The following is a 25,780-nucleotide window of genomic DNA, read 5'->3' as shown; positions in this document are numbered from 1 at the left end:
CTCTTGTTCGTAACTTTCATTTTAACGGCGTCCCATGAAGCGTTGTATTTGATCGTTTTCGTCTTGCTATCTACGTAAACCTTAGCCCCTTCCAGGAGTGCCTCAGACCTAGTGCTGCTGCTCCAAGTATTGGGGGCCCTGCACCTCCATTCCTAGAAACCCACCATTGCCAACAGCCCAGGGCAGACAATGCGTCCCAGCACCAGAAGTCATGCGGGCCCCAGCACCATTAACAGCAAAGCTAACAATGAATGCGCTCCTGCACAGGCTTAGCAATAGCTGCAGTCAGTGCACTGAATGCCCAAGACTAAAGTCCTCCGAAATGGTGACCTCACTGCACCGCTATTCCTGAATAGGTTCTTCAAAGAGAAGAATGAAAAAAAATCTGAGAAAATCCAAAGAAATCCCACAGGTCCCTCAGTATGAAAACTATGTGCCACTTGAGTGCACAATAAAAATAAAGGATTTATGAGAGGTTTTTTTTAATAGTGGGTGGGTATTTATTTTAGTGCACAGGTTAAAAAAATTACTGCATTATTCAGATGTCTTGATTGTAGCACATCTCAAACTGGAATGAGTATGGAAAGGGACGAGGAATGTGTGTGAGGATGGTGATGCCAATGACTACCTGGAAGGTACTCCATGACAGTAGCTGGTGAATCGGAACTGACCACAGCAGCTTCTCAATGCGGCATCCTGTTTGCAGCCACCAACCAAGACACTGTTGGGATCTGGTTGAAATGTGTTGGGGTGGGAGCTTGTGGGGGCTTGTGGGTGTTCTGCTTTGGAATGTGTAGTGCGGTGCCAGCGGCAGTTGCTGCCGGGAGCTGGAGGTTACCAGATGGAATAAAGCTGATCCCAAACCTTTATGGTGTCTTCTCTTCAGTGGCGACAAGTTGATCTGGTGCCTTCAGCTTCCCCTCCTGCAGTGTGAGTTGGAGCTGCCCAAATCCGATAAATCCCTGAGAATGTGTGTGGATTTGAGAGACCTTAACTCTAACATCTGGGTTAATCACCAACCCCTATCGAAAATCAATGAGATGTTGGCTACTTTGGAAGGTGCCAGGTTTTTCACCTCCCTGGAAATTTCCTCAGCTTACCACCAAATTGAACTTTGTAAAGATTCAAGGCACCTTATGTCATTTGTTACACCGGAGTTGGCTTATCGTTACAAAAGTATGCCTTGTGGTCTTGCCTCAGCTTCTGCAGGGTTCCAGGGATTGATGAACAATTTACTCAAGGACACTGTAGGAGTCGTGTTTTTTCAAGATGACATTCTGATTTATGGTAAAACTGAGTCTGAACATGATGACAGGGTTAAGCCTGTTTTAAGCATCATTAGGTCTAGTGGTTTGACATGAAGAATAGATACATGCAAATTCCTTAAAGAGGGAGTTGACTAACTTGGTCATCATATCTCTCACAGGGGTGTGGAACCCAAATTAAAAATGATTGAGGCTATCCAAAATGCACCCACACCTGTGAACAAGGACCAGCTCCGCTCTTATTTGGTTGGTGGAATACTATGCCAAATTTGTGATCACTTTTTCCAGCAAAACAGCGTCTTTGTAGAATCTTTTGAAGAAGAATGTCAAGTACGTGTGGGATCATGATTGCAATAACAATTTTGAATCAATTAAGCAGGAAATTTTACATGCTCGTCCTCTTAAACTGTTTAATATTAATGACCAGTGCATCATATTCACTGATGCAAGCAATGTGGCTTTAGGGGTGGTCCTTATGCAAAAGAGAGGAGATGGTTGTGAGGAAACGATTGCTTTCACTTCAAGAACATTAGGGGGCACTGAAAGCACTCATTTCAACATTGAAAAGGAAGCTTTAGCCTTGTGGTGGGGTGTCCAACACTTCAAATTTTTTTTGTGGGAAAAGAATTTATTTTAAGGACTGATCATAAACCTTTCACCTCTAAAGGTGGTGGGAGTGCTACGCCACATTTTGCGAAGTGGCAGTTTAGACTGCAAGAGTTTTGTTACCGCCTAGAATTTGTAGCTGGTGCAAAGAACCATGTAGCCGATTGTTTATCTAGGTGGATGTGTGTTGGCATCTGATGACTTGGAAATGGTTTGTGCGGCGTGCTCCTTTGAGAACACTGTAGGTGGTCCACTTTCTGAACAAGAATGGTTGCAAGCCATGTCAAGTGATGTAGAGGTCAGAATGGTAATCGACTTTTAGCTAGAGTGTGGCCTAACAACAAGGATTGTCCCTCCGAGTTGATTCCTTACAAAAAGATCGGTGAGGAGTTATTTGTGGTTGATGGGGTGTACGGAGAGGTGGTTCCTGTGTCAGGAAGGTCATCTGCAAATCCGTTCCATGAAAAAGAGTTAGGAAGGATTTTTGGTGGCCTGGTTTAGACAGAGATGTTCAACACTATGTTCATGACTGCTGCAACTGTGTTGTGAGTGACAAGTCTCAGGAGACCCACCAGGCCCGGACTGGCCGTTGTGGGCACCGGGCAATCCCCCGGTCGGCCGCAAGGGTGGGGCCGGTTTTGGGCCCTGGGGGCCGTTTTTGTTGCAGAGCCGTTTTTGCAGCATAGCTGCAAAATCGGCCCTGTAACAAAATCAGCTGAAATGCGGCCCTGGCAAAGCGCTCGCCCCCCTCCCCCCCGGGGGGCAGGGGGGGTTCGGCCGAGCACTTTGCCAGGGCCGGTTTTGGTTCCCAGTCCGGCATTGAGACCCACCCTTCACTGGTTGATCCTGTGGCACTGAAAAACTCACTGTGGTGCAAACTGGCCTTTGATGTTGCCTGTCCTTTTGGGCTTAATGGGACTTCTCCCAAGTATGTTTTGGTCCTCATTGATTACATGTTGAAATGGCCTGGGGTAAGGTTCGTGGATATTGTGAATTCTTTGTCTGTCATCAATTTTTTTCAGTATGTGTTTCTCAGGAAGGGTTTTCCTGAAGAATTGGTGTCGGACAATGGAACTCAGTTGGTTTCCAGGGAAATGCAAGACTTCCCCATGGACATTGGTGTAAAGCATATTCTTACTTCTCTTTACCATCCCTGCAGCAACGATTTAGTTGAACGCTTCAACCGTGTTATCAAGGAACATTTGCAACTGGCCTTGGTCAATGGTTTGCATTGGCGGCAAGCTGTTACCAACATGTTGTGGGCAGTGAGGACTACGCCTCATATTAGCACAGGCATGGCTTCATTAGCCTTACTCAGAGGTAGAGTTGCAGGTTCCAAGTTGAACAAGGGGTGGATGTCCAGCAGAGAGGTTGATAAGAAGAAGTTGTTGTATGTGGTGGATGTCAGAGCTGCTGTTCAAGCTAAGTATGGCACTAGGTCTGACAATTCTGGTGCCCTTTCAGTTAAGGTGGGTGATTGGGTCAAAGTAAAAAAACCCGGCCTTATCCGCAAAGACGAGTCACGCTTTTCAGCACCCAGAAGAGTGTCTGTGGTGAAAGATCATGTGGTGGTGCTAGAGAACGGCAAGGTATGGAACAAGTGTGCTGTTTCTGTGCTACCTGAATCAAAGATTGGTTATGTCAACAAGAGAATCTGTGTTCCTTCTTCCCCCGCGGTTGTGCCTGGTAGTGTTCGTGTCTGGCTGTGTCCCTGCGAGAGGTGTCTGCCAGGTTGAGATCTTTTCCTTCTAAATTTCAAGATTACATCATGTTGTAGACTTTTGTTTGTTCATGCGTTTCCTCAACTTTTCCATGTGATGTGCCTGTGTTATTGCTCTTATGCATTACCTTGCTATGTTATTTCTGTATATTATGCATTCACTTTGTTTTGTTAATTCTGTTATCATATTGTTTTTTCATTCATTGGGTTTTATGGTGTTGTGAAGGAAGGTGTGTGTTGGGATCTGGTTGGCATGTGTTGGGGTGGGAGCTCGTGGGGCTCATGGATGTTCTCCTTTGGAATGTGTAGTGCGGTGCCAGCAGCAGTTGCTGCCGGGAGCTGGAGGTTACCAGACGGAATAAATCTGATCCCAAACCTACTTAGTGTCTTCTCTTCAGACACACAGTACTAGTTACTCAACATTCCCCTCATTTCCCTTCTGCACCTTGGCAGAGCCAATGTTAAATGCCAGCAGCGCCTGTACATGTGGTGCGTTGGAAGGGCCAAATTATGGATTGTTGGGAGTTGGCCATGCCATTTGACCTGGCCCCTATGTGCAAAGGAGGCCTACACTTTCCTTGGAAGCTGTCTAGCATTTGATAAGGATATATAAGTGTTATTATGGGGGAGGGCTTCAAAAGTTGCAAGCGACTCCCACCCCCATGGATCTTTGAAGCAGACTGTGTGCTGTTATCACAGGAAGTTGAGAATATAGACAGTAAATTCAGAATGGTACCAGTGCCAGCATCTCACCCCTCCCTGTATCCGTACAAATGCAGCAGTATCAGACCTGATTCCCAGGGGCTCATTGTTTAGGGAGCCACCGGGATTCTCCTTAGACTTTCATCCCTTTCAGAGGCTGGGCAGAGCACTCCACCTGATATTAAAGAGCCAAGTGTTCATTTTCGGGGTGCTCTGCCATATGGGATTTACAGCCTGGCTCCTGTCCTTTGTCAGAGTGCTTAACCCTTGACCGCAGGCGCAGGTGAGAGTCAATGGCATTTTGTCTCCACCCTTCTGAATACACAGGATCACCAGGCAGGGAAGCTCTCTTTCTCCACTGCTGTTTGCCCTGGTGATTGAGCCCTTGGGGGTCTGGGTTTGCTGCAATGCCCAACTCTGGAGATTCCAGTGGCTGAACTGCCCGAAAGACTGTGTTGCATTATACACATATAACAAATTTATTTTCCTTTGCCAGCCACATATCACTGGACCACGGATCCTACAGATGCTTCGGCATTAGCAGGAGATAGAAACTGATAAAACTGGAATGTGACCTGTGCTGTACACGGAAGAGCTGTTACGTATTGTTATCATATCAGACTCTATCACGCACTAAAGAGAACTACCTTGTGTTCGAATGTTCACCTTGTTAAAGAGCAAAATGCAATCACTCAAAGTGATGTTAGCCTGTGACTGAAGTGGACTGACCCCCGCCCCATACTGTATACAGATGTGGGCAGAATCAAAATATAAATGACAGACCAACAGATCCATGGATGAAGACAATTGAAAGCCCCTCTAAATAAGTATAATATGTATGTGTATATATATATATATATATATATATATATATACATATATATATATATATCCATATACAAGATTGCCCCCACAGAAAGAGCCACACATGAGGAGTTTTCGCCGTTTATTCCTGGACAACAGCAAGGGCGGCCTGCCCCCACAGCACCAAATAAATGCCAGCTTGACGCGTTTCGGACTTGTAAAGTCCTTGATCACAGGCTCTATGGCATAAGACAACAGCCATGATACGGACTACCTGTTTTTTAAATATCGTCCAAGTCCCGCCCCCATGGGCGTCGGCAAAATTGCCTCCTGGTCCTTGTAGTCCGCTCAATATCGACCCCAGTTGGTGCTGCTGCATAGTAAACGATTATTGCCTCAAGTGGGTGGGTTGCGAGGGCACATCGCTCCCACTGTCCTTGAACCTCCAAAAATAATAGCCTCCCCATTCCAAAGCAACGCCCGTGTTTATGAGCGCTGCAGATCCGCCATATTCCAGCGGCGGGGCTCTTTCGCGGCCGGACTAGCCGCAATATATCCATATACAAGATTGCCCCCAAAGAAAGAGCCACACATGAGGAGTTGGACGATATTTAAAAAACAGGTAGTCCGTATCATGGCTGTTGTCTTATGCCATAGAGCCTGTGATCAAGGACTTTACATGTCCGAAACGCGTCAAGCTGGCATTTATTTGGTGCTGTGGGGGCAGGCCGCCCTTGCTGTTGTCCAGGAATAAACGGCAAAAACTCCTCATGTGTGGCTCTTTCTGTGGGAGCAATCTTGTATATGGATATATTGCGGCTAGTCCGGCCGCGAAAGAGCCCCGCCGCTGGAATATGGCGGATCTGCAGCGCTCGTAAACACGGGCGTTGCTTTGGAATGAGGAGGCTATTATTTATATATATATTTATTTATATATATATATCACCGAATTCCACAAACCACAAAGCTTCGGTGGGGAAGAACGAGTCACTCCAATTGCTGCAGTGAGTAATCTCAATGTTTAATGGCACAAAGAAAGACACGTTTCAATCTCTCTTCGGGTCTTGGTCACATTTATATATAAAAATATATTTTTTTAAATCAAAAGGTCTTGGGTATCGCAAGACCTCACAAGGTGATGGATGGAATGCTTGATTTAATCTCAGCCACTGCTGGTCGCTCAAGATACATTCTAGTCTATTGTTTTGGCCTCATCAAGCCACTCTAGACAAACGTCCATTTTATCCAAAGTAGTTCTATAAATGCTGCTCATGGGAACAGTCCATCCTGAACTGTCAGGCAAGGTCCCGTCTAGAAGAACATGTAACCCCCAAACTGGTTTCGGCCTATTTGGGCTCTTTCAGTAGAGTGTAGCCAGAGTCCTTTTGGACAGTGTGCATGGGAGTTACGCCGGGGAACACCCATCGAAACTTAGGCATCAACTGTAACAAACAACAAAGTGATGGATGGAACGCTTAAATTAATCTCAGTCAATGGCGATCACTCTGGTGGGGGGGGGGGGCTTGTGAATTTTCCATCCCAACATTGTTCATCCTCCATGCCTGTGTAGACAAAGATCCACCTTTTGGAAATCACATATTTTGGCCTTTAGGGCATAGCTTTAGTCCTATGCCACAGGAATAAACCTATACACCATAACTGACAGATTAATACATTATCAAGTTACATTTTATGAGGTATGCTTATGCAAAATGTAATCACAGATCTACCTCACAACCATGTGGGAAATAGGATTCTTTGACTTAAATATTAACCTTTCTTCATCCTTCTGTTCCCTGTTTCAGGTCGCGTCCAATTTTGAATGTCTCAACCTCTATGAGCTTTCAACCGCCAGAAATTCTCCTGAAAATGTTTGAGTGCTCGGGAGAAGTCAAGAGCCAACAGGAGCCTGGCAGCATCATCACCCTGTGCTTCAATAGCAGCTATGTCACCTCCACCTACTTGGGTCAGCTCTGCTTCCATCTTTAGTTTCCATCCCCTCTACAGGCCAGTCTCATCCTTTCTCATGGTCATGTATCTTTTCTCTCCATAGGCCGCCTCTCATTCAACCTGACCTACCGACTGGAGCTGGATGCCAACCGCATGAAGGTCAGGGTAGTCTTCCAGAATGGCAAGAGGGTCATTACAGACACCCTGCTTATCACCAAAGGCCAGAGTTGTGCCACACAGGCCATCTTCCTCCCGGTAGGTGCCTTAGCCCTGATCTGCTGATTAGTGTCATCTTAGACATCATAAAGGGATTGCCAAGGTAGCGTCTTCTAGCCTTGATTTACTCTTTGGTATCGCCTACATTAGTTTTCCTACCTTAGGGTTACAGAACAAGTCCCAGAAACAGACAGCCAGTGGGCAGTGAGAATCATATTGTAGTTCCCACCCCTTATCCAACCTCTAGCTCTGCTGCTTAGCTCTGTGAAGAACCATGCATGGAACAAGGGATGTCCCTTGTGTTGACCTTCAGCAAACTCCTGTGATTTTCCAATTGTCTGAAGGGGGACACGGGGTGTTAACCTTTAACATCAGCAGGCAATTAAAGAAGAAGGGAAAGTGACAGCCCATGAACTGGGCACCTGGAGCCACCATAACCACATAGAACTGCAGGAGCAGGACCACTAGCAGCTGTCTCATTATTCTGTGCATGTGCCTGAACCACAAGAGACCTGTTACCTTGGGCTTCTCTCCCTGGGGAACAGTGTTGCCTCAGCCCTTTGCTGTCATCTCCTTAGGGTTCTCAGACTCCAAGATGCTTTTCTAAGGGAAGTTGGTGGCAGGAGAGAATGGGTGATGTTTTGTGAAGTAGCTTTTATAGATTAATGCCACTGTCACCAGCTGCCCCAGAGCTCCACCTAGACCCGATTACCAGGGCCATTTTAATTCCGATGGAGCTGCTACCAGAAAGTGTTGGCTCCATTGGAATTCAGGTGGTGTTTCTGGGTGCAATATGAAAATGAGGAATAACCGGGAGTCCTGACAGGAATTACCACGTGTCCTGGTAGTTCCTAATTTCGAAGGATCCGACTCATAAACTATATCTGTGCAACTCTGGAGTTATCAGTACCCCTGGTTAGGTAACTCACTGGCTGGTTCTGTAGGGCACTCGTAAGTCGGCTCATAGAGGGCACCATCGGGCAAAGGGGTGTAAGTAGCAAAAGATCCTGCGCTAGGCATAGGGTCTGATAAAAAACCAAGGAACAGCATTAAGTCCTGCAATGTGCATAGGGCCTACACAGAGGATAGGAATTTGTATAGTGCAAATTGGTCTGTAATGCACATAGTAGGTTTCTTATTCACATAGAGATCTGCAATGGGCATATGTAGGAGAGTAGGGTCTGCAATCCTATGATCACCCAGATTTTTGCTTTTTGCTGCACTGGTTTACGACTTTCCCTGGCTGTGGGCCTGCTAATCAGACCCACAGCCTAGCTGTTCTCTCTATCCAAATTGTACTCAGGTACTGAATTGGCACTGGGCCCTCTCTAAGTCCCTGTACCCAGGGCTGAGGTACCCAGGAGTCTCCCAGGGGCGGAAGCATGTATTGTGCCACCCCTGGGCTGACTCACTAAACTGACACAACTGGCTGCACGACAGCTGGGGCAAGGTGGTGTAATCACCCTTTGCTGTAGATATAGTATACCTATATCTAACCCTAAAATGGACACACAGATCTCCTATCAGTCACTCCTATGGCAGGCCTTAACAATCCTGAAGGCAGAGTGCTTGGAATCGTGTGAGATGGTGCTCTGGCATGAGCTGAGCCTGTCTGCGGCTTTCGGGATCCATCCCTTAGCCGTTTCCATGATATCGCATACCATATACTCTTAAGTGCATTATAATCCTCGCGGTTATATGCCAACTCTGGTATCGCTTTATCAAAACATGTCGAGTAAGGTGTCATACGAATTGGAATACTAACCCCTCGCCAATTCTGGCGACGGGGTTAGCATTCCACCCTTCTAGAGGGACACGACATGTATGTAACCCCTAACCCCGGTTAAAGTCAGACAGAGCCTTAGCATCCACAAAATGGATGCTGCCACCGAGACACAAGTCTGCCCTCCTGCTGCTGGGAGTCCTCCCAGAGCAGGAGATAAGGACAAAGGGTTTCCTGCCAGGGGCGGTGCCAGCACCGTCCCAGACAGGGTTTTGTGTATTGTAAGTAGGCAGGGCTTCAGAGGAAGGTGACTGCACGTGGCACCCCGGTGCTCACTGTGCATAGGCTGGCTGGAACCAGTTCCAGGGTCACTCCAGACCCTGTGCTGGGGAAAAGCCCGCCAAGGAAGTGGGTATAACCACCCCCCTCCTGGTCCCACCCATAGGGCAGGACTTAGTCGCGTGCCAGCCCCTTTTTACAGGATAAAGGTAGGAACTGGCCCCCTACCAAATCAGATCATCTTTGAATCCTGAAACTACTTTCCACGAAAGGAACTCAAGACTTCTTCCTAAGATTTCTCCCTTGTGACTAAGGAGTAGTCACCCTGCATCCGCAGGCACCATCTTCAGAACACTGCGGTCTGCTGCAAGTCCTTCCTCCGGAATCCGACTGCCCAGCTCGACGAGAACCGGCTTCCCTGGCACCTCTGACCTCTACCCACCTCTACAGCCCAGCTGAGAACCGTGGGTGCGACGAGACCTCGAGGGACCGGCCATCTGCAAGACTGCACGACTTCTGCACAGCAAGCCCGCCGAGTAATTTCCTGGTGAGTGCTTTGGGGTCCGAGAAGCCCCGACCCTGAGCAGCTCCAGCACCGAAGTGCAGCCTCCCAGCATCTCCACGATCTGCGTGGGGCCCTTCTGCTTTTTGCTGCTCACCGCGTTGTTTGGCTACTAGCCCGCTGGCTTGTGGCCTTCTGAACGACGCCCGACGACATCACTGCTGCTGGTCTGGTTGCTCCAGACTGGCCCTTGCTCCCTTCCCGAAGAGGAGCACCCCGGACCCTCCTGGTCCACTCAAGACGCCATTTTAGGTCCACCGCGTGGGCCTTGCATTTGCCAAGACTTGTTGCCCAATTCTGGGTCCAGCGACGTCGAGAGCATCATCCATCGTGGGACAGCTCACACCTCCATCCTGGTCGCCGACAACGCCTCCTGGTCCGAGAGACTGCAGAGCCCAGCAGCGCCCACTCACCTGACTGCGGTGACTTCGCCCGGTGCCATCCTGGTGCCCACTTAATCACTGGCTAGTGATTCAGAACTTGGTCCCCTCTGCTTTCAGGTCTTCTTCTTCCCTGATCCAGGCTTGGATCACTCCGAACTTTCTTCACTGGCTGCCTGCCAGCAACTCTGTCTTCAGGCTCCTGGTTCATCAACGAAGAAACCCGACGACACTTGAACCCTATGCAGCCGCAGCCCCTGGGCTAGGTAAACCGAGTACTCCGGTGCTCCAGCGTAGGCCCACTCTCTAAGTGTCTAGATCCACTTTCGTTTTTGTCCTACCTAGTCGGGTTCGCCCGAAAACACTAACTTTGCATTTACTAGGATCCATAGACTTTGTTCCGCCTTACGCGTGAGAGTTCCCACTCTGCACACGATGTCCCTAGGTCTCCTGCTAGTAATCTAAAGGTTCAGTAGTCCAGTCCTAGTGATCCCAAAGCCTATGAGAGTAGTACTTACCTGCTAGTAATTTCGCATTCCACTTTTGTAGTATATGGTTTTTCGTGCCCCTCGGGCATTTGTGTAAATTGTGCGACTTAAAGTATTTTCGTAAGAGTTTTGTTGTGTGCTTAGCTCCCTGTCTCATAAAGAGCCAGGGTAGACTTGTTATAAATAAATACACTGTTTATTTTCATAACAACTTGTGTGGTGTCCTTTCACTGGGTGTTCAAGGGGTAATGTGATGGTAAAACAGCTGGCTTAACACGCCCTCTAGAGTCTTAGCCTTAGACTGCTCGTATCCATGCTACTAGGATAGCTGGTCTATAAGGTTGACTTACAACCAATCATCAATAAGGGTTGTTTGGACTGATATATAGTGATCACTAGAATAGTGAACACTGCACATCAGGCCAACTTCTCACATTGGTGAGCAGCGGTTGGGATTTGAGCTTGCTGTTGTTTTACCACACATGCCCTAAGAATATCTTGTGAAAGATCACATAAGTACTAAAGGTACATATAACTTAGCTTAGAATACTCTGAGTTCTACTGAACCAGCTGTTGTAGCTCCTAGGGCCTAGCACACCCTAAACTACAACTCTAGCAAGGGATCAGTAGGCAAACATATAGTGTAGGTAAGTGCACCACTTACACCTCACTAGAAAAGCATGTCTATCCATGGAGAGTCTTCAGAAACTCCCCTTGTGGTTATTGACCCTCCACAGGTCACTTCAAGATATGCAGCTCTCAGTTTCCAGGAGATGAGACAGGTGTGTACCTCCAGGAAACTGAAACAGGGGTCTAACCCCACCATTCCCTTTCTGATAGGTCTCTTAGAGACCTATGATGCGAGAAAGCTTTCTCAGCTAGATGGGAATATGCCAGCCTTAGAGGGTACCACTGGGGATCCAGACCTCCCCAACATTGCTACTGCAGTTGGGGAGGAGGATCAAGAGGAACTCTCTGGGGATGAGGTAGACAAAGGTCTTGAGGTAGTCAGAAGGCTAACCAGGGCCAACTTAGACTTACTTGGGCTAGGATCTGGGGCCCCCCCAGTACTAACCCGAAGTGGGCCTAACCTTGGAGGTAGAAGAGATAGATCTCTTTCTAGGGACTCCAATAGATCTCTGCACTCTAATGCCTCTTCCCAGAGGAGGAGAAACTCTCCACAGAGGAGAGTGACTTCCCCTCAGAGAATAGAGCATGAAGCTAGGATGAGACAGGCTGCTCTGAGGATTGAAAGGGAAGAACTTGCCCTGGCCAAAGAAAAGCTTGCCTTTGCTAGAGAGCAGCAGATGAGTGGGCTAGCTCCCACTGGTGGCAGCAATCTCCCAAGAGATAGAGAGAAGGGTTTAGATACTAAACACCTGACTAAAACAGTGCCCCCCTTTAAGCAAGGGGATGACATCCAGAAATGGATGGCTGCTCTGGAGAGGGCCTGCACTGTGCAGTGCATTCCCCAGAGTCAGTGGGCAGCTATACTGTGGCTCTCCTTTGATGGTAAAGGTAGAGATAAGCTCCTCACTACAAGAGTAGAGGATGCTAACAATTACCAGGTCCTGAAGAATACACTGGTTGATGGGTTTGGTTTAACCACTGAGCAGTACAGGTTGCTGTTCAGAGACACCCAGAAAACTCAGTCTCAGGACTGGTCTGACTTTGTGGATTGTGCCACTAAGGCTTTGGAGGGCTGGTTGCTGGGTAGCAAGGTTACAGATTACACAGGATTGTATAATCTAATGATGAGAGAACAAATTTTAAACAATTGTCAGAACCAGTTGTTGCACCAGCACCTTGTTGATTCAGATCTGACCTCTCCCCAAGAATTGGGAAAGAAGGCAGACAAATGGGTCAGGACAAGGATCAAGCAGAACCAGAACCAGAACCAGGGTGGTCAGAAGAAAGCAGACCAGAAGGGTAATGCAAAGATTGAACAAAATGACCAGAAGTCTTCACCAGGTCCCCAACAAACCAAAGAGGGTGGGGGTCAGGCTTCCCAGAAGAAGAAGACTCAAGAAGGCCAGTCAAAAAGGTGGTGCCAGTACTGCAAAAGTAAATCTCACTGGTTTAGTGAGTGCACCAAAAGAGGAGGACAAACTCCTACCACTACAGCCCCTAAGGCAACTGCACCCCCTAGTACAGTCAGTAGTGGTAGTGTACCTCCCAAGGCATTAGTTGGGTTAACCTTGGGTACTGAGGGGTCTGACAACTTAGTTGGCACACTCACTCAGGCTGTCCTTGTCTGTACAGGGGATATAGATATGTCCCCTGAAATAAGTCCCAATACTTTGGGCAAATACAGGCAGACACCTTTGATAAATGGCAAAATGGCTCAGGCCTATAGGGACACTTGTGCCAGTGTCACCATGGTGACACCTAACTTTGTGGACCCTGGACAGATCATGCCAGGTACTGATTTCCTGGTGACCAATGCCAGCAATGTCACTACTAATCATAGTGTGGCAATTGTGGCTTTCTCCTGGGGTGGAGTGAAGGGACAAAAGAAAGTTGTAGTCAGTTCAGACCTCCCAGTGGATTGTTTGTTGGGCAATGATTTGGAGTCATCACAATGGTCAGAAGTGGAGCAGAGGACTCACATGGAAATGTTAGGCTTGCCAGCACATGTGCTTGCTGTGACTAGGTCACAGGCCAGAAAATGCCCCACTGAACAGGTGCTGGATTCTGAAACTATGGACCAGACACCTTCCAAGAGGAAGAGCAGTAAGGGTAAGGCTTTGCCTTCCCCCTTGCCCCAGGTTGAGGATCAAGTCTCTGAGGAGGCTGATCTGAGAGAGCTGAGGGAAACTGAGCCTAAAGAGCTTGAACTTGATCAAGTTGAGTTTCTGGGCTCAGGGGGACCCTCCAGAGCAGACCTGGGGAAGGCACAGTTAGACTGCCCTTCCCTTGAACCCCTCAGACAGCAGGCTGCTGCTGAGGCTGCAGGGAATGCCACAGGTGCCCACAGGGTATACTGGGAAGATGGACTCCTGTACTCTGAGGCAAGAGACCCCAAGCCTGGTGCAACCAGGAGGCTGGTCATCCCCTTGTCTCTGAGAGGTTTCCTTCTCACCTTGGCCCATGAGATTCCCCTTGCAGGTCATTTAGGTCAGACAAAGACTTGGGACAGGCTTGTCTCACACTTTCACTGGCCCCATATGAATGAGAATACCAAGGAGTTTTGTCGCTCCTGTGTCACTTGCCAAGCCAGTGGTAAGTCAGGTGGCACAACAAAGGCCCCCCTCATACCACTACCTGTGGTGGGGGTTCCCTTTGAAAGAGTGGGGATTGACATTGTTGGTCCAATGGAACCCCAGACAGCATCAGGGCACAAGTTTATACTGGTGGTAGTGGATCATGCCACCAGGTATCCTGAAGCTATTCCACTTAGGACCACTACAGCACCTGTAGTGGCAAGAGCCCTAGTTGGAGTGTTCTCCAGAGTGGGTTTCCCTAAGGAGGTCGTTTCTGACAGAGGTACAAACTTCATGTCAGGATATCTGACTGCAATGTGGAAAGAGTGTGGTGTGAACTACAAGTTCACCACACCCTATCATCCACAATGCAATGGGCTTGTTGAGAGATTCAACAGGACCCTCAAAGGGATGATTCATGGACTACCTGAAACTCTTAGGAGAAGATGGGATGTCCTGATCCCCTGCCTCTTGTTTGCTTACAGAGAGGTCCCACAGAAGGGGGTTGGCTACAGCCCTTTTGAGCTTCTGTATGGGCATCCTGTAAGAGGACCCCTGTGTTTGGTGAAGGAAGGATGGGAGAGACCTCTCAAAAAGCCTGCAACCAACATAGTGGACTATGTACTTGGTCTCCGCTCCAGGATGGCTGAGTATATGGAAAAGGCATCCAAAAACCTTGAGGCCAGCCAAGAACTTCAAAAAGCTTGGCATGACCAAAAGGCTGTTCTGACTGTGTACCAGCCAGGACAGAAGGTGTGGGTGCTGGAGCCAGTGGCCCCAGCAGCTCTGAAAGACAAATGGTCTGGGCCCCACACCATCATTGAGCAAAAGGGAGAGGTTACCTACTTGGTGGACGTTGGAACTCCCAGGAGCCCTCTCAGAGTGCTCCATGTTAACAGGCTCAAAGCATATGTTGACAGGAAGGACATGAGCTTGCTCATGGCCACAGATGAGGGACAGGAGGAAGAGAGTGACCCTCTCCCAGACCTGCTCACTCAGAATCCTGATGATGGATCAGTTGATGGTGTTGTCTTTTGTGGCAGCCTCACTGAACATCAGCAACAGGATTGCAGGCAAGTTCTGCAATCCTTCAGACATATGTTCTCTCTGACACCCAGCCAAACTGATTGGTGTACCCATGATGTTGACACTGGGGACAGTCTGCCTGTCAAGAGTAAAATCTACAGACAGCCTGACCATGTTAGAGACTGCATCAAAACTGAAGTGCAGAAAATGTTGGAACTGGGAGTCATTGAGCCCTCAGATAGCCCTTGGGCTAGCCCAGTAGTTCTAGTGCCAAAGCCTCACACCCAGGGTGGTAAGAGAGAGATGAGGTTTTGCGTAGACTACAGAGGCCTCAATGCAGTCACTAAGACTGATGCCCACCCAATACCAAGGGCAGATGAACTTATAGATAGATTGGATTCTGCCAACTACTTAAGCACATTTGACCTGATAGCTGGGTATTGGCAAATCAGGTTAGCTGAGGAAGCCAGGCCCAAGACAGCATTCTCTACCCCTGGTGGTCATTATCAGTTTGTGGTAATGCCCTTTGGGTTGAAGAATGCCCCTGCCACCTTCCAAAGGTTGGTGAATCAAGTCCTCACTGGGCTGGATGACTTCTGTGCAGCATATCTTGACGATATTGCTGTCTTTAGCTCCACCTGGGAGGATCACCTGGTCCACCTGAGGAAAGTGTTAGAGGCTCTGCAAAAGGCAGGCCTCACTATCAAGGCCACTAAGTGCCAGATAGGGCAGACACAGGTTGTATACCTGGGCCACCTTGTAGGTGGAGGCCAGGTTCAGCCACTGGAGAGTAAGATACAGGCCATCAAGGACTGGACTCCTCCAATCACCCAGACTCAGGTTCGAGCTTTCTTGGGCCTGACTGGGTACTATAGGAAGTTTGTCAGAAATTATGGGTCCATAGTGACCCCTCTTAATGACCTGACAAGCAAAAAGATGCCAAAGAAAGTTCAGTGGACAGCAAGCTGTCAGAAAGCATTCAATGACCTAAAGCAGGCCATGTGCACAGCACCTATCCTAAAGAGTCCAGATTACTCCAAGCCATTCATTGTCCAAACAGATGCTTCTGAGTTGGGTGTGGGGGCTGTTCTGTCTCAACTGAATTTTGATGGTAATGATCAGCCTATTGCTTTCATTAGTAGGAGGTTGACACCCAGAGAGAAAAATTGGTCAGCTATTGAGAGGGAGGCCTTTGCTGTGGTCTGGGCCCTGAAGAAGCTGAGGGCCTACTTGTTTGGCACTCACTTCACCATTCAGACAGACCATAAGCCCCTCTTGTGGCTAAATCAGATGAAGGGTGAAAACCCCAAACTGCTTAGGTGGTCCATTTCCCTACAGGGGATGGATTTTACAGTGGAGCATAGACCTGGTACTGATCACAGCAATGCTGATGGGCTCTCCAGGTATTTCCACTTAGAGCAAGAAGACTCACCTGGTCAAGGTTAGTTTATTGTCCCAAAGTTTGGGGGGGGGGGTCATGTAGGAGAGTAGGGTCTGCAATCCTATGATCACCCAGATTTTTGCTTTTTGCTGCACTGGTTTACGACTTTCCCTGGCTGTGGGCCTGCTAATCAGACCCACAGCCTAGCTGTTCTCTCTATCCAAATTGTACTCAGGTACTGAATTGGCACTGGGCCCTCTCTAAGTCCCTGTACCCAGGGCTGAGGTACCCAGGAGTCTCCCAGGGGCTGAAGCATGTATTGTGCCACCCCTGGGCTGACTCACTAAACTGACACAACTGGCTGCACGACAGCTGGGGCAAGGTGGTGTAATCACCCTTTGCTGTAGATATAGTATACCTATATCTAACCCTAAAATGGATACACAGATCTCCTATCAGTCACTCCTTTGGCAGGCCTTAACAATCCTGAAGGCAGAGTGCTTGGAATCGTGTGAGATGGTGCTCTGGCATGAGCTGAGCCTGTCTGCGGCTTTCGGGATCCATCCCGTAGCCGTTTCCATGATATCGCATACCATATACTCTTAAGTGCATTATAATCCTCGCGGTTATATGCCAACTCTGGTATCGCTTTATCAAAACATGTCGAGTAAGGTGTCATACGAATTGGAATACTAACCCCTCGCCAATTCTGGCGACGGGGTTAGCATTCCACCCTTCTAGAGGGACACGACATGTATGTAACCCCTAACCCCGGTTAAAGTCAGACAGAGCCTTAGCATCCACAAAATGGATGCTGCCACCGAGACACAAGTCTGCCCTCCTGCTGCTGGGAGTCCTCCCAGAGCAGGAGATAAGGACAAAGGGTTTCCTGCCAGGGGTGGTGCCAGCACCGTCCCAGACAGGGTTTTGTGTATTGTAAGTAGGCAGGGCTTCAGAGGAAGGTGACTGCACGTGGCACCCCGGTGCTCACTGTGCATAGGCTGGCTGGAACCAGTTCCAGGGTCACTCCAGACCCTGTGCTGGGGAAAAGCCCGCCAAGGAAGTGGGTGTAACCACCCCCCTCCTGGTCCCACCCATAGGGCAGGACTTAGTCGCGTGCCAGCCCCTTTTTACAGGATAAAGGTAGGAACTGGCCCCCTTCCAAATCCGATCATCTTTGAATCCTGAAACTACTTTCCACGAAAGGAACTCAAGACTTCTTCCTAAGATTTCTCCCTTGTGACTAAGGAGTAGTCACCCTGCATCCGCAGGCACCATCTTCAGAACACTGCGGTCTGCTGCAAGTCCTTCCTCCGGAATCCGACTGCCCAGCTCGACGAGAACCGGCTTCCCTGGCACCTCTGACCTCTACCCACCTCTACAGCCCAGCTGAGAACCGTGGGTGCGACGAGACCTCGAGGGACCGGCCATCTGCAAGACTGCACGACTTCTGCACAGCAAGCCCGCCGAGTAATTTCCTGGTGAGTGCTTTGGGGTCCGAGAAGCCCCGACCCTGAGCAGCTCCAGCACCGAAGTGCAGCCTCCCAGCATCTCCACGATCTGCGTGGGGCCCTTCTGCTTTTTGCTGCTCACCGCGTTGTTTGGCTACTAGCCCGCTGGCTTGTGGCCTTCTGAACGACGCCCGACGACATCACTGCTGCTGGTCTGGTTGCTCCAGACTGGCCCTTGCTCCCTTCCCGAAGAGGAGCACCCCGGACCCTCCTGGTCCACTCAAGACGCCATTTTAGGTCCACCGCGTGGGCCTTGCATTTGCCAAGACTTGTTGCCCAATCCTGGGTCCAGCGACGTCGAGAGCATCATCCATCGTGGGACAGCTCGCACCTCCATCCTGGTCGCCGACAACGCCTCCTGGTCCGAGAGACTGCAGAGCCCAGCAGCGCCCACTCACCTGACTGCGGTGACTTCGCCCGGTGCCATCCTGGTGCCCACTTAATCACTGGCTAGTGATTCAGAACTTGGTCCCCTCTGCTTTCAGGTCTTCTTCTTCCCTGATCCAGGCTTGGATCACTCCGAACTTTCTTCACTGGCCGCCTGCCAGCAACTCTTTCTTCAGGCTCCTGGTTCATCAACGAAGAAACCCGACGACACTTGAACCCTATGCAGCCGCAGCCCCTGGGCTAGGTAAACCGAGTACTCCGGTGCTCCAGCGTAGGCCCACTCTCTAAGTGTCTAGATCCACTTTCGTTTTTGTCCTACCTAGTCGGGTTCGCCCGAAAACACTAACTTTGCATTTACTAGGATCCATAGACTTTGTTCCGCCTTACGCGTGAGAGTTCCCACTCTGCACACGACGTCCCTAGGTCTCCTGCTAGTAATCTAAAGGTTCAGTAGTCCAGTCCTAGCGATCCCAAAGCCTATGAGAGTAGTACTTACCTGCTAGTAATTTCGCATTCCACTTTTGTAGTATATGGTTTTTCGTGCCCCTCGGGCATTTGTGTAAATTGTGCGACTTAAAGTATTTTCGTAAGAGTTTTGTTGTGTGCTTAGCTCCCTGTCTCATAAAGAGCCAGGGTAGACTTGTTATAAATAAATACACTGTTTATTTTCATAACAACTTGTGTGGTGTCCTTTCACTGGGTGTTCAAGGGGTAATGTGATGGTAAAACAGCTGGCTTAACACGCCCTCTAGAGTCTTAGCCTTAGACTGCTCGTATCCATGCTACTAGGATAGCTGGTCTATAAGGTTGACTTACAACCAATCATCAATAAGGGTTGTTTGGACTGATATATAGTGATCACTAGAATAGTGAACACTGCACATCAGGCCAACTTCTCACAGCATATGATAGCTGCACTATGTGAAGACGTCTGCACCAGCCTTGCCCAACATTGGTTTTGTTTTGACCAGCATCTCGGAATGTGTGCCCTTACTCTGATCTCTAAGGGAATACATACAATCTCCCCTATTTTATCACTGTAGAGGACGAGGCCAAAAATTAAATGGAACAGTAAGAAGCAATTACACTTAATGAGCAGCTTTGGAAGATTTGACAGAGATTTAGAAATGATCTACTTTCCAAGACTCCCTGAAAAGGTACACGAGTTATAAACAAGCATTTGCAATGCAATAGGTCTCGCATTGGCGAGCGTTTAAGCTATTGGCATTGTAAATGACATTGCCTTTTATTTATCTGTTTTGATAATTAACACATAAATAAAAGACATTGTCACTTACAATGCCAATAGCTCAAACTCTTGTAAATGTGAGACCTATTTCATTTCAAAGATGCTGCCGACATTGTCCCGGGCTGCTTGGTAAGTGAAAGTGGGCATGTTGCGCTCAATGTTGCAGGAAATCATGTTGTGCCTACAGTAGGAGAAACTCTTTAAAAAAATAGTGCTTACAGACTAAATAAGACATACCATGTAACAACAAACGTAAAAGAGGCAGTCCTCATGGGAGGTTTTAAATTAAGTCAAGGCGGTACTAAGGAGGGACTAACAAGCCTATTAACAAATCAGAAGCCAGCATTTACGAAGGGCAATGACACAAGCCAATGAAAATATTATCGGGGCTTCAAGTCCATACTCAAATACAGCATTCCTCGCATAGCAGCACATGCGCTGCCCAGGCTCGACCTAAAAAAGGGAAAACTAGGCAGGACAGCAGACAGGCTTCTTTCGATCTCAAATTTAGGCAACAAAGACAACAAGCATTTACAATGCAATAGGTCTCGCAGCATTAAAGTTTGAGTTATTGGCATGTACCAACACTTCCGACTGTTTAAATGTGTGATTTCCTGCATCTGATAATAAGAGTAACCCTTAATTAACCAAAAGGTCTAAAGTCACTAAAGGGGGAGGGTCAGTCTATGGTACCAAGAAGAGACCTCGCTGTAGTCTCTAACTACTTTCATCTTTCCTTCCTGACATAAGGCGGGGGGCTTCAAGAAGCGTAAAGATATAAGAAATTCCAGGGAAGTACTTTTGCATATGAAGCAGTTGGGGGAACGTGTGGAAATGCTGGCTTTAATGTGTCGTTGCGTCTCTCTTAGATGTCACAAGACCTCACAGTCGTGAAAGAAAGGGCCCTGTGACAAATGTTCTAGGGTGAAAGAGGAATTATTATTTTATATTTACTTGGGTATAATGGGTGTCAGTGGGTTGTTATTGTATCGTCAGTGAGACAGACGACACGTTATATTTGATGGAAAGTTATCCATTTGCGAAAAATGAAAAACCTCCTACAAATATTGTAAAAACTAGGCGTCTTTCCACATGGTATTTCACAAGGCACCTGTGTGGGCTGCAAGTAAAACAACGAGGTAAGGAGCGTGTATTAAACATAGCCATAGGGTGAGCGAAGCCTTCTGTGTGCAGATACAAGACCACCCAGCAGCTCCCCCAACCCCACCCTTCAGGTCTGCACATCACCCTGGAATCCACCAGGCCCTCCTTCAGGTGATCCCAGACAGCTTCCCCTCCCTACTGTGAATGTTTGTGCAGTCAATCCTGCAACCCCGTGCCCGTCAGAGTGGCAAGCGAGGTGTTTGATCTCTCCTCACAGGCCTGGCACACTGTACATAATCCTGCTGTGTGAGGCCGGGGGAGGGGGGAATAACACCTTCAGGAGCCTTGATTAGAATGCGAGGCCCCCCTGACAAGTTAAGCCCACACGCTCTGGGGTGAACTTGGCTTCAAAAGTTTGCTGGAAGCTGAAGAAATGTGGGCTCTCGCGCTGACACAGGCAAATAAACATTCCCGCCGTAGGAAGGTTTATCCAAAGAGAAAAAAACGGCTGCGCCAACGGTGGAAAAGTGCAATATATCCCATCGCCGTGGCAGCTAAGAGTAGCCACAAAAGACTATTTATTTTACTTACCGTAGTGATTGATGGAGTTTATGAGTCTCACCCCGACCTGGGTGTGATTTTTTGTCATCAGCACAATATCAAAGAGCTCCTCGCTGTCCGGGTAGAGCTCGCGCAGCCTGATGTTTACCTCCTCCACGGCCGGCAGGTAGAAGGTACGAGGATGAGTAAATAAACAGGCAGCCATGCGGTACCCTCTGCACAGAGGGGAGAAAGGAACGCACCGAGGGCTAGAACTGTAACTGGAACCATGGTTTCTGTGGGAAATCTGCCAGCAGTAAAACAATTTGTGCCACACAAATGCCCGGCATTTTTGCTTCTTTCGTTTCTCTCGTTCTCTTAGCTACTGTGCTTGCCTTGACTTGCTGCTCAAGGGACATGTTTGTACAAGATAATTTTTTCTTTTTCAAACGACGAAGGTATTTGGCCTTGTCCCTGGACATGCCTGGAAGCGTATGTGAGCACAGAAAAGAAAAAGTACACGCCGTGAGCTTGCATACTCCCGAACTTCCGGTTTCGGGATGTGCACGCGCATGGCTATCGTGAGGCGGGAGCGGTGGCAGCAGGAGTGGCGGCGGGTGGCAGCAGAAGTAAGGAGTGGCGGCTAAGGCCGCTGATGCGGTAAGTGGTACAGAAAAGGGGGTGGTGATGAACAGAGTGTCTGAATTAAGCAGACCACTCTTACCCAGTCCAAAGATCAGGGCTTGATCCATCACCGTTATTTATCTCACTGCCCCATCCCAGCTCAGAACCTGGCTATATGCAAATTAGTCTGTCCCTGGCCCAGTGCATCATGGGAACAGGGCAGACCAAACTACCAAGCCAATTCTTCACCAGAAAGGAGACAAGCTACCGGGGACCGGTTTCTTTTTTTTTTTTTTTTTTTTTTTTTAAGTGGGGCATAGTGGGGGTGGCGGTGTATGTGTGACTGTGTGTGTGTGCGTGTGCGCGTCTGTCTGCGCGTCTGTCTGTGTGTGTGTGTGTGTGTGTATGCGTGTGTGCTCGACCGGGTGAGATACCTGGCAGCTGCTTACCTTCCGCGTAGTGTAGGACAGCGATAAGCACCTCCTGCGCACTAGAGTCTGGGTATATTAGTTTGCTGGGGAAAACAAGTCGGCCTGGAGCAGAGAACAGCGGGACGCGGGAGTGCATGAGCGTGACGCCGTGAGCGTGCACGTTAGCGTTCCCTGCGGCTCCTGCCAGTGGCGGCCCTGCAAAGTTAGAAGCGCGATCAGGGAGGCAGACCTGGAGACAGACCTGAGCTCGTGCCCATACTAGAATTGGCTCGTGCACAGGTCCGTCTCCAGGTCTGCCTCCCTTGGAGGCAAACACGGCAGCTATAAGTCTCGTTGGCGGCAGCGCTTCGCGCTAGAACGCCCGCTGAGACCTAAAAAGGCTACTCAATGCGCAAACTGTAAACTGTGTGGATGCGGGTACAGGTATATAATAATACTTACTGAGTCTCTCTCATTCTTAATCTAGTGGTCTGACCAGAAACTGCTTCTATGCCCCTGCAGAGCTTTGTCGGAGCAACTCAGGCAAGCGTCCATCATTTGGGATACACCCTCATCCCTCTGCATAGGCACGCCCTTCCTTAACAGTTGCCATTTCTTAGAAGCTGTTTCTCTCATGCCCAGAAAATTCCTTATACAGAGCTAGCATCAATCCTATTTAATCTTGCCTGGATTTTGTTCTATTTATTTTTCTATATCCTCTTCTTCATGCATCTCAGGTATCTTATACGGAAATGTGCTAGTTTAAGGCAAAGTGCTTCATGCCATTGGCTGCTTCCATGACTTGTATTTTGGTAATAGTCATCCAGTGCACACAAATGATCTGGGTACTTCCTTCTTTATGAGATCCCTACCGAACTCTCGGGTTTACATTTAGAGCAAATGTTTGCCATTCTCTAAAGAAAGGTTAGATTTAATCATAAAAGTTCATGAGGTAATTAAAGAGTCACTTACCATTGGAAAGTAGCAAGTACCTTCCTGCTAGCTAAATAGCGACGCTTCCACCCTCTTCACTCTGAACCTTCCTAAATGGTGATCAGCTCTGCACTGGTGCTAGGCTAGTGGCGTGAGTAACGCTGGGGATGGAGAATACCCCCCAAGCCCACCATCCCCTTCTCTCTAGTTCCAGTTGTCTTGTCCCAACTAAATCCAATTGTCAGAGGTGGAGAAGGGCTTAAAGACCTTGGTACTGATGACCCTTCGGGGACCAAAACCTCATCTGCCTTGGCAATCCTGTTGGATCATCAAATCAAGCCAAGTTCCTCATTTGGGTGCAAGGAACTAAGAGCCAGATGTAGGTCGGTCGGTAACGGCCGAAAATCGGTATTTTCGGCCGTTACCGACCGGTATTTCAGAAATGGTATGTAGGGGCATTATTTTACAGAATCGGTAAATTTACCGAATCGGTAAATTTACCGATTCTGTAAAATACCGAATCGGTATTTTTACCGAGTCGGTAAATCTGAGATGTAGGTGGGACTCTTCTGAGTCCCACAAGCCTTACCGAATCGGTGTTTTACCATCAAATCCAATTTGATGGTAAAATACCGATTCCGGTGTGCATGCACATGTGTGCATGCACACCTATGCCATATGACAGGCAGACCTGCCCTTAGGGCATGTATGCCTGCCACATGGCACCCGAGCCTGTTTTGGAGGGGCCAGAGGGTGTCAAAGTGACACCCCCTGCACCCTTGTGAAAGTCGGTATTTACCGATTCGGTAAATACCGAATCGGTAATGCCCATTCATTCCTATGGGCTTCAAAGCCCATAGGAATGAATGGGCATTACCGATTCGGTATTTACCGAATCGGTAAGTACCGAATTCTTCAGAATCGGTATTCCAGCACATCTGGAATACCTACATATCCACCCCTTAGATTTATCGATTTTTAATTACCGAATCGGTAAAATTCGGTAATTAAAAATCGGTAAATCTATTTTACCTACATCTGGGCCTAAGTTGCTGTTCGACTGAACTGTTGAGCCAGCCTCTCCTTCTGGGAGCATTACCACAGATCACTGAAACAAAAGACGGAGCAAGTTTCCCTTCCTGGATGCAGGTCGTGGCCCAAGTCTCAGTTTGTTCCTGTGACTCTGGAGACTTGCTCAGGGGAATTGAGCTCAGCTCCTTCTGTGGCAGTCGCTGTCTCGGTCTACATGCTGATAAGACAGGGGCATCTCCTGATTTTTCTTCCATGTCTGAGCCCCCCTCCAAGCTGTGCAGTTGGTAGTCAAGAGCACCACTCACTCACAGATCATTGAGCTCCAGCACAAGAAGAGCAGAAGATAGTTTCGAAACAACAGATCCATTAGACTAGGAACAGCTGATAAGTTACCATACCCCATCCACTTACATTCAGACCTGGCTGCTTGTTTTTTCACAATGCTACTATAAATTCTGAGCACAGGCTCCTTCTTGTATGCACATTTAAGGCTTAGGACACCCTTCCACCTTACCTGCAGGCTGCAGTATAGCTCCCGAGCACCAGAGGACTAGCTTAAGAGATGAGTAGCACTAAGTCAACTAGCACCATTGTGTCTGATCCAGCCACCAGCTCCAACCTTGATGCCAGTTGGTCTGTCAAGGGTGGACAATTCCCCCAATACCCATCTTCCAGGCCTCCTCCTTTCAAGAGGACCCATCTGGGGAACCGAACACCAATCCAGACACCGATCCACAGACTGATACCAGTAACCATGAGGACTTACAACGTACCAGTAAGAACAAGGCTGTCATGTCCAAGGCTTTGAATATTGTCTCCACTAAACTCTGACACCTCTCTTGAGAATGAGAGCTCCCCACCAAAGCCAGCAACAATGCCATTTTGAAGACATATGGGCTGTCTCTCTGGTGCAGGTTTGACTGGCACACATGCATTCTCCCAGACTATTCTCAAGAAGTGGTGTGCTGAACCCATAAGATGAAGCTGCAGAAAAGAAACTGCTGATGTCCAGGGACCTGTCCTCCATTATGGCTGTGCACTGACAGTTGAGACCAACGTCTTGAAACCCAAAATCGTAGGACCAGGAAATAGGCATCCACTTCCTCTTCTATCCCTCAACTGATGTAGTCCTCCAGAATTACAAGACAAGTATGGATATGGTCAACTTGCTGCATGCCATCCAATCAGTACCATGGAGACCAATTTTCTTTTCCAGGCTTTCAAGGCTCTAAAGTCTTTTTGCACTAGATGACGAAGGCCAACAAGTACCAATCACTTCCTCAAGGTCCAACAGCGACCTCAACACAATCCCACTCCACTCCAACATCACCACAACTGGATCCAAGTCACAATAGATGCATTTGTCTTCTCAGTGCTAAAGAAAGTCTTTGCTTGACAGCTGCCAGAGACTCGTCCTTCCAAGCTGCATCTATCCCAGTCAGCATCCCGAAATAGACATTCATTAGGATGCTGTGAAGCTTCTAGAGGCTTTTCCTTTCAAAAGGAATCAACCTGTCCCACGTCCAGAAAGAAAGTTGATTTCTTAATTCCTCTCTCTCTCTTTCCCCTTTTTAAAAAACAAAAAAACAAATTGAGATGGGCTTCACCACATCGTAGATCTTCACAGTCTAAATCAGCTCTTTCCCTGCAGAAGCTCATGATACTAACTTTAGCTTAGACATTGG

The 25,780-nt window shown here is 48.3% G+C and overlaps 1 protein-coding gene across 1 annotated transcript in view; it reads left to right on the top strand.

Annotated features, from left to right (window-relative positions):
- ITGAL (integrin subunit alpha L) overlaps positions 1 to 25,780 on the top strand; it is a 453,229-nt gene that overhangs the window by 359,861 nt on the left and 67,588 nt on the right. Inside the window, exons 16-17 of the mRNA XM_078652856.1 lie at positions 6,903 to 7,063; positions 7,151 to 7,302. Of these exons, the coding sequence (XP_078508982.1) occupies positions 6,903 to 7,063; positions 7,151 to 7,302 (313 nt within the window). The remainder of the gene's footprint in view (positions 1 to 6,902; positions 7,064 to 7,150; positions 7,303 to 25,780) is intronic.

This window comes from Lissotriton helveticus, chromosome 7 (genome assembly GCF_964261635.1).
Source record: "Lissotriton helveticus chromosome 7, aLisHel1.1, whole genome shotgun sequence".
NCBI lineage: Eukaryota > Metazoa > Chordata > Amphibia > Caudata > Salamandridae > Lissotriton > Lissotriton helveticus.
Note: the sequence above shows the minus strand (reverse complement) of the source record. Positions and strands in the feature narration are given on the sequence as shown.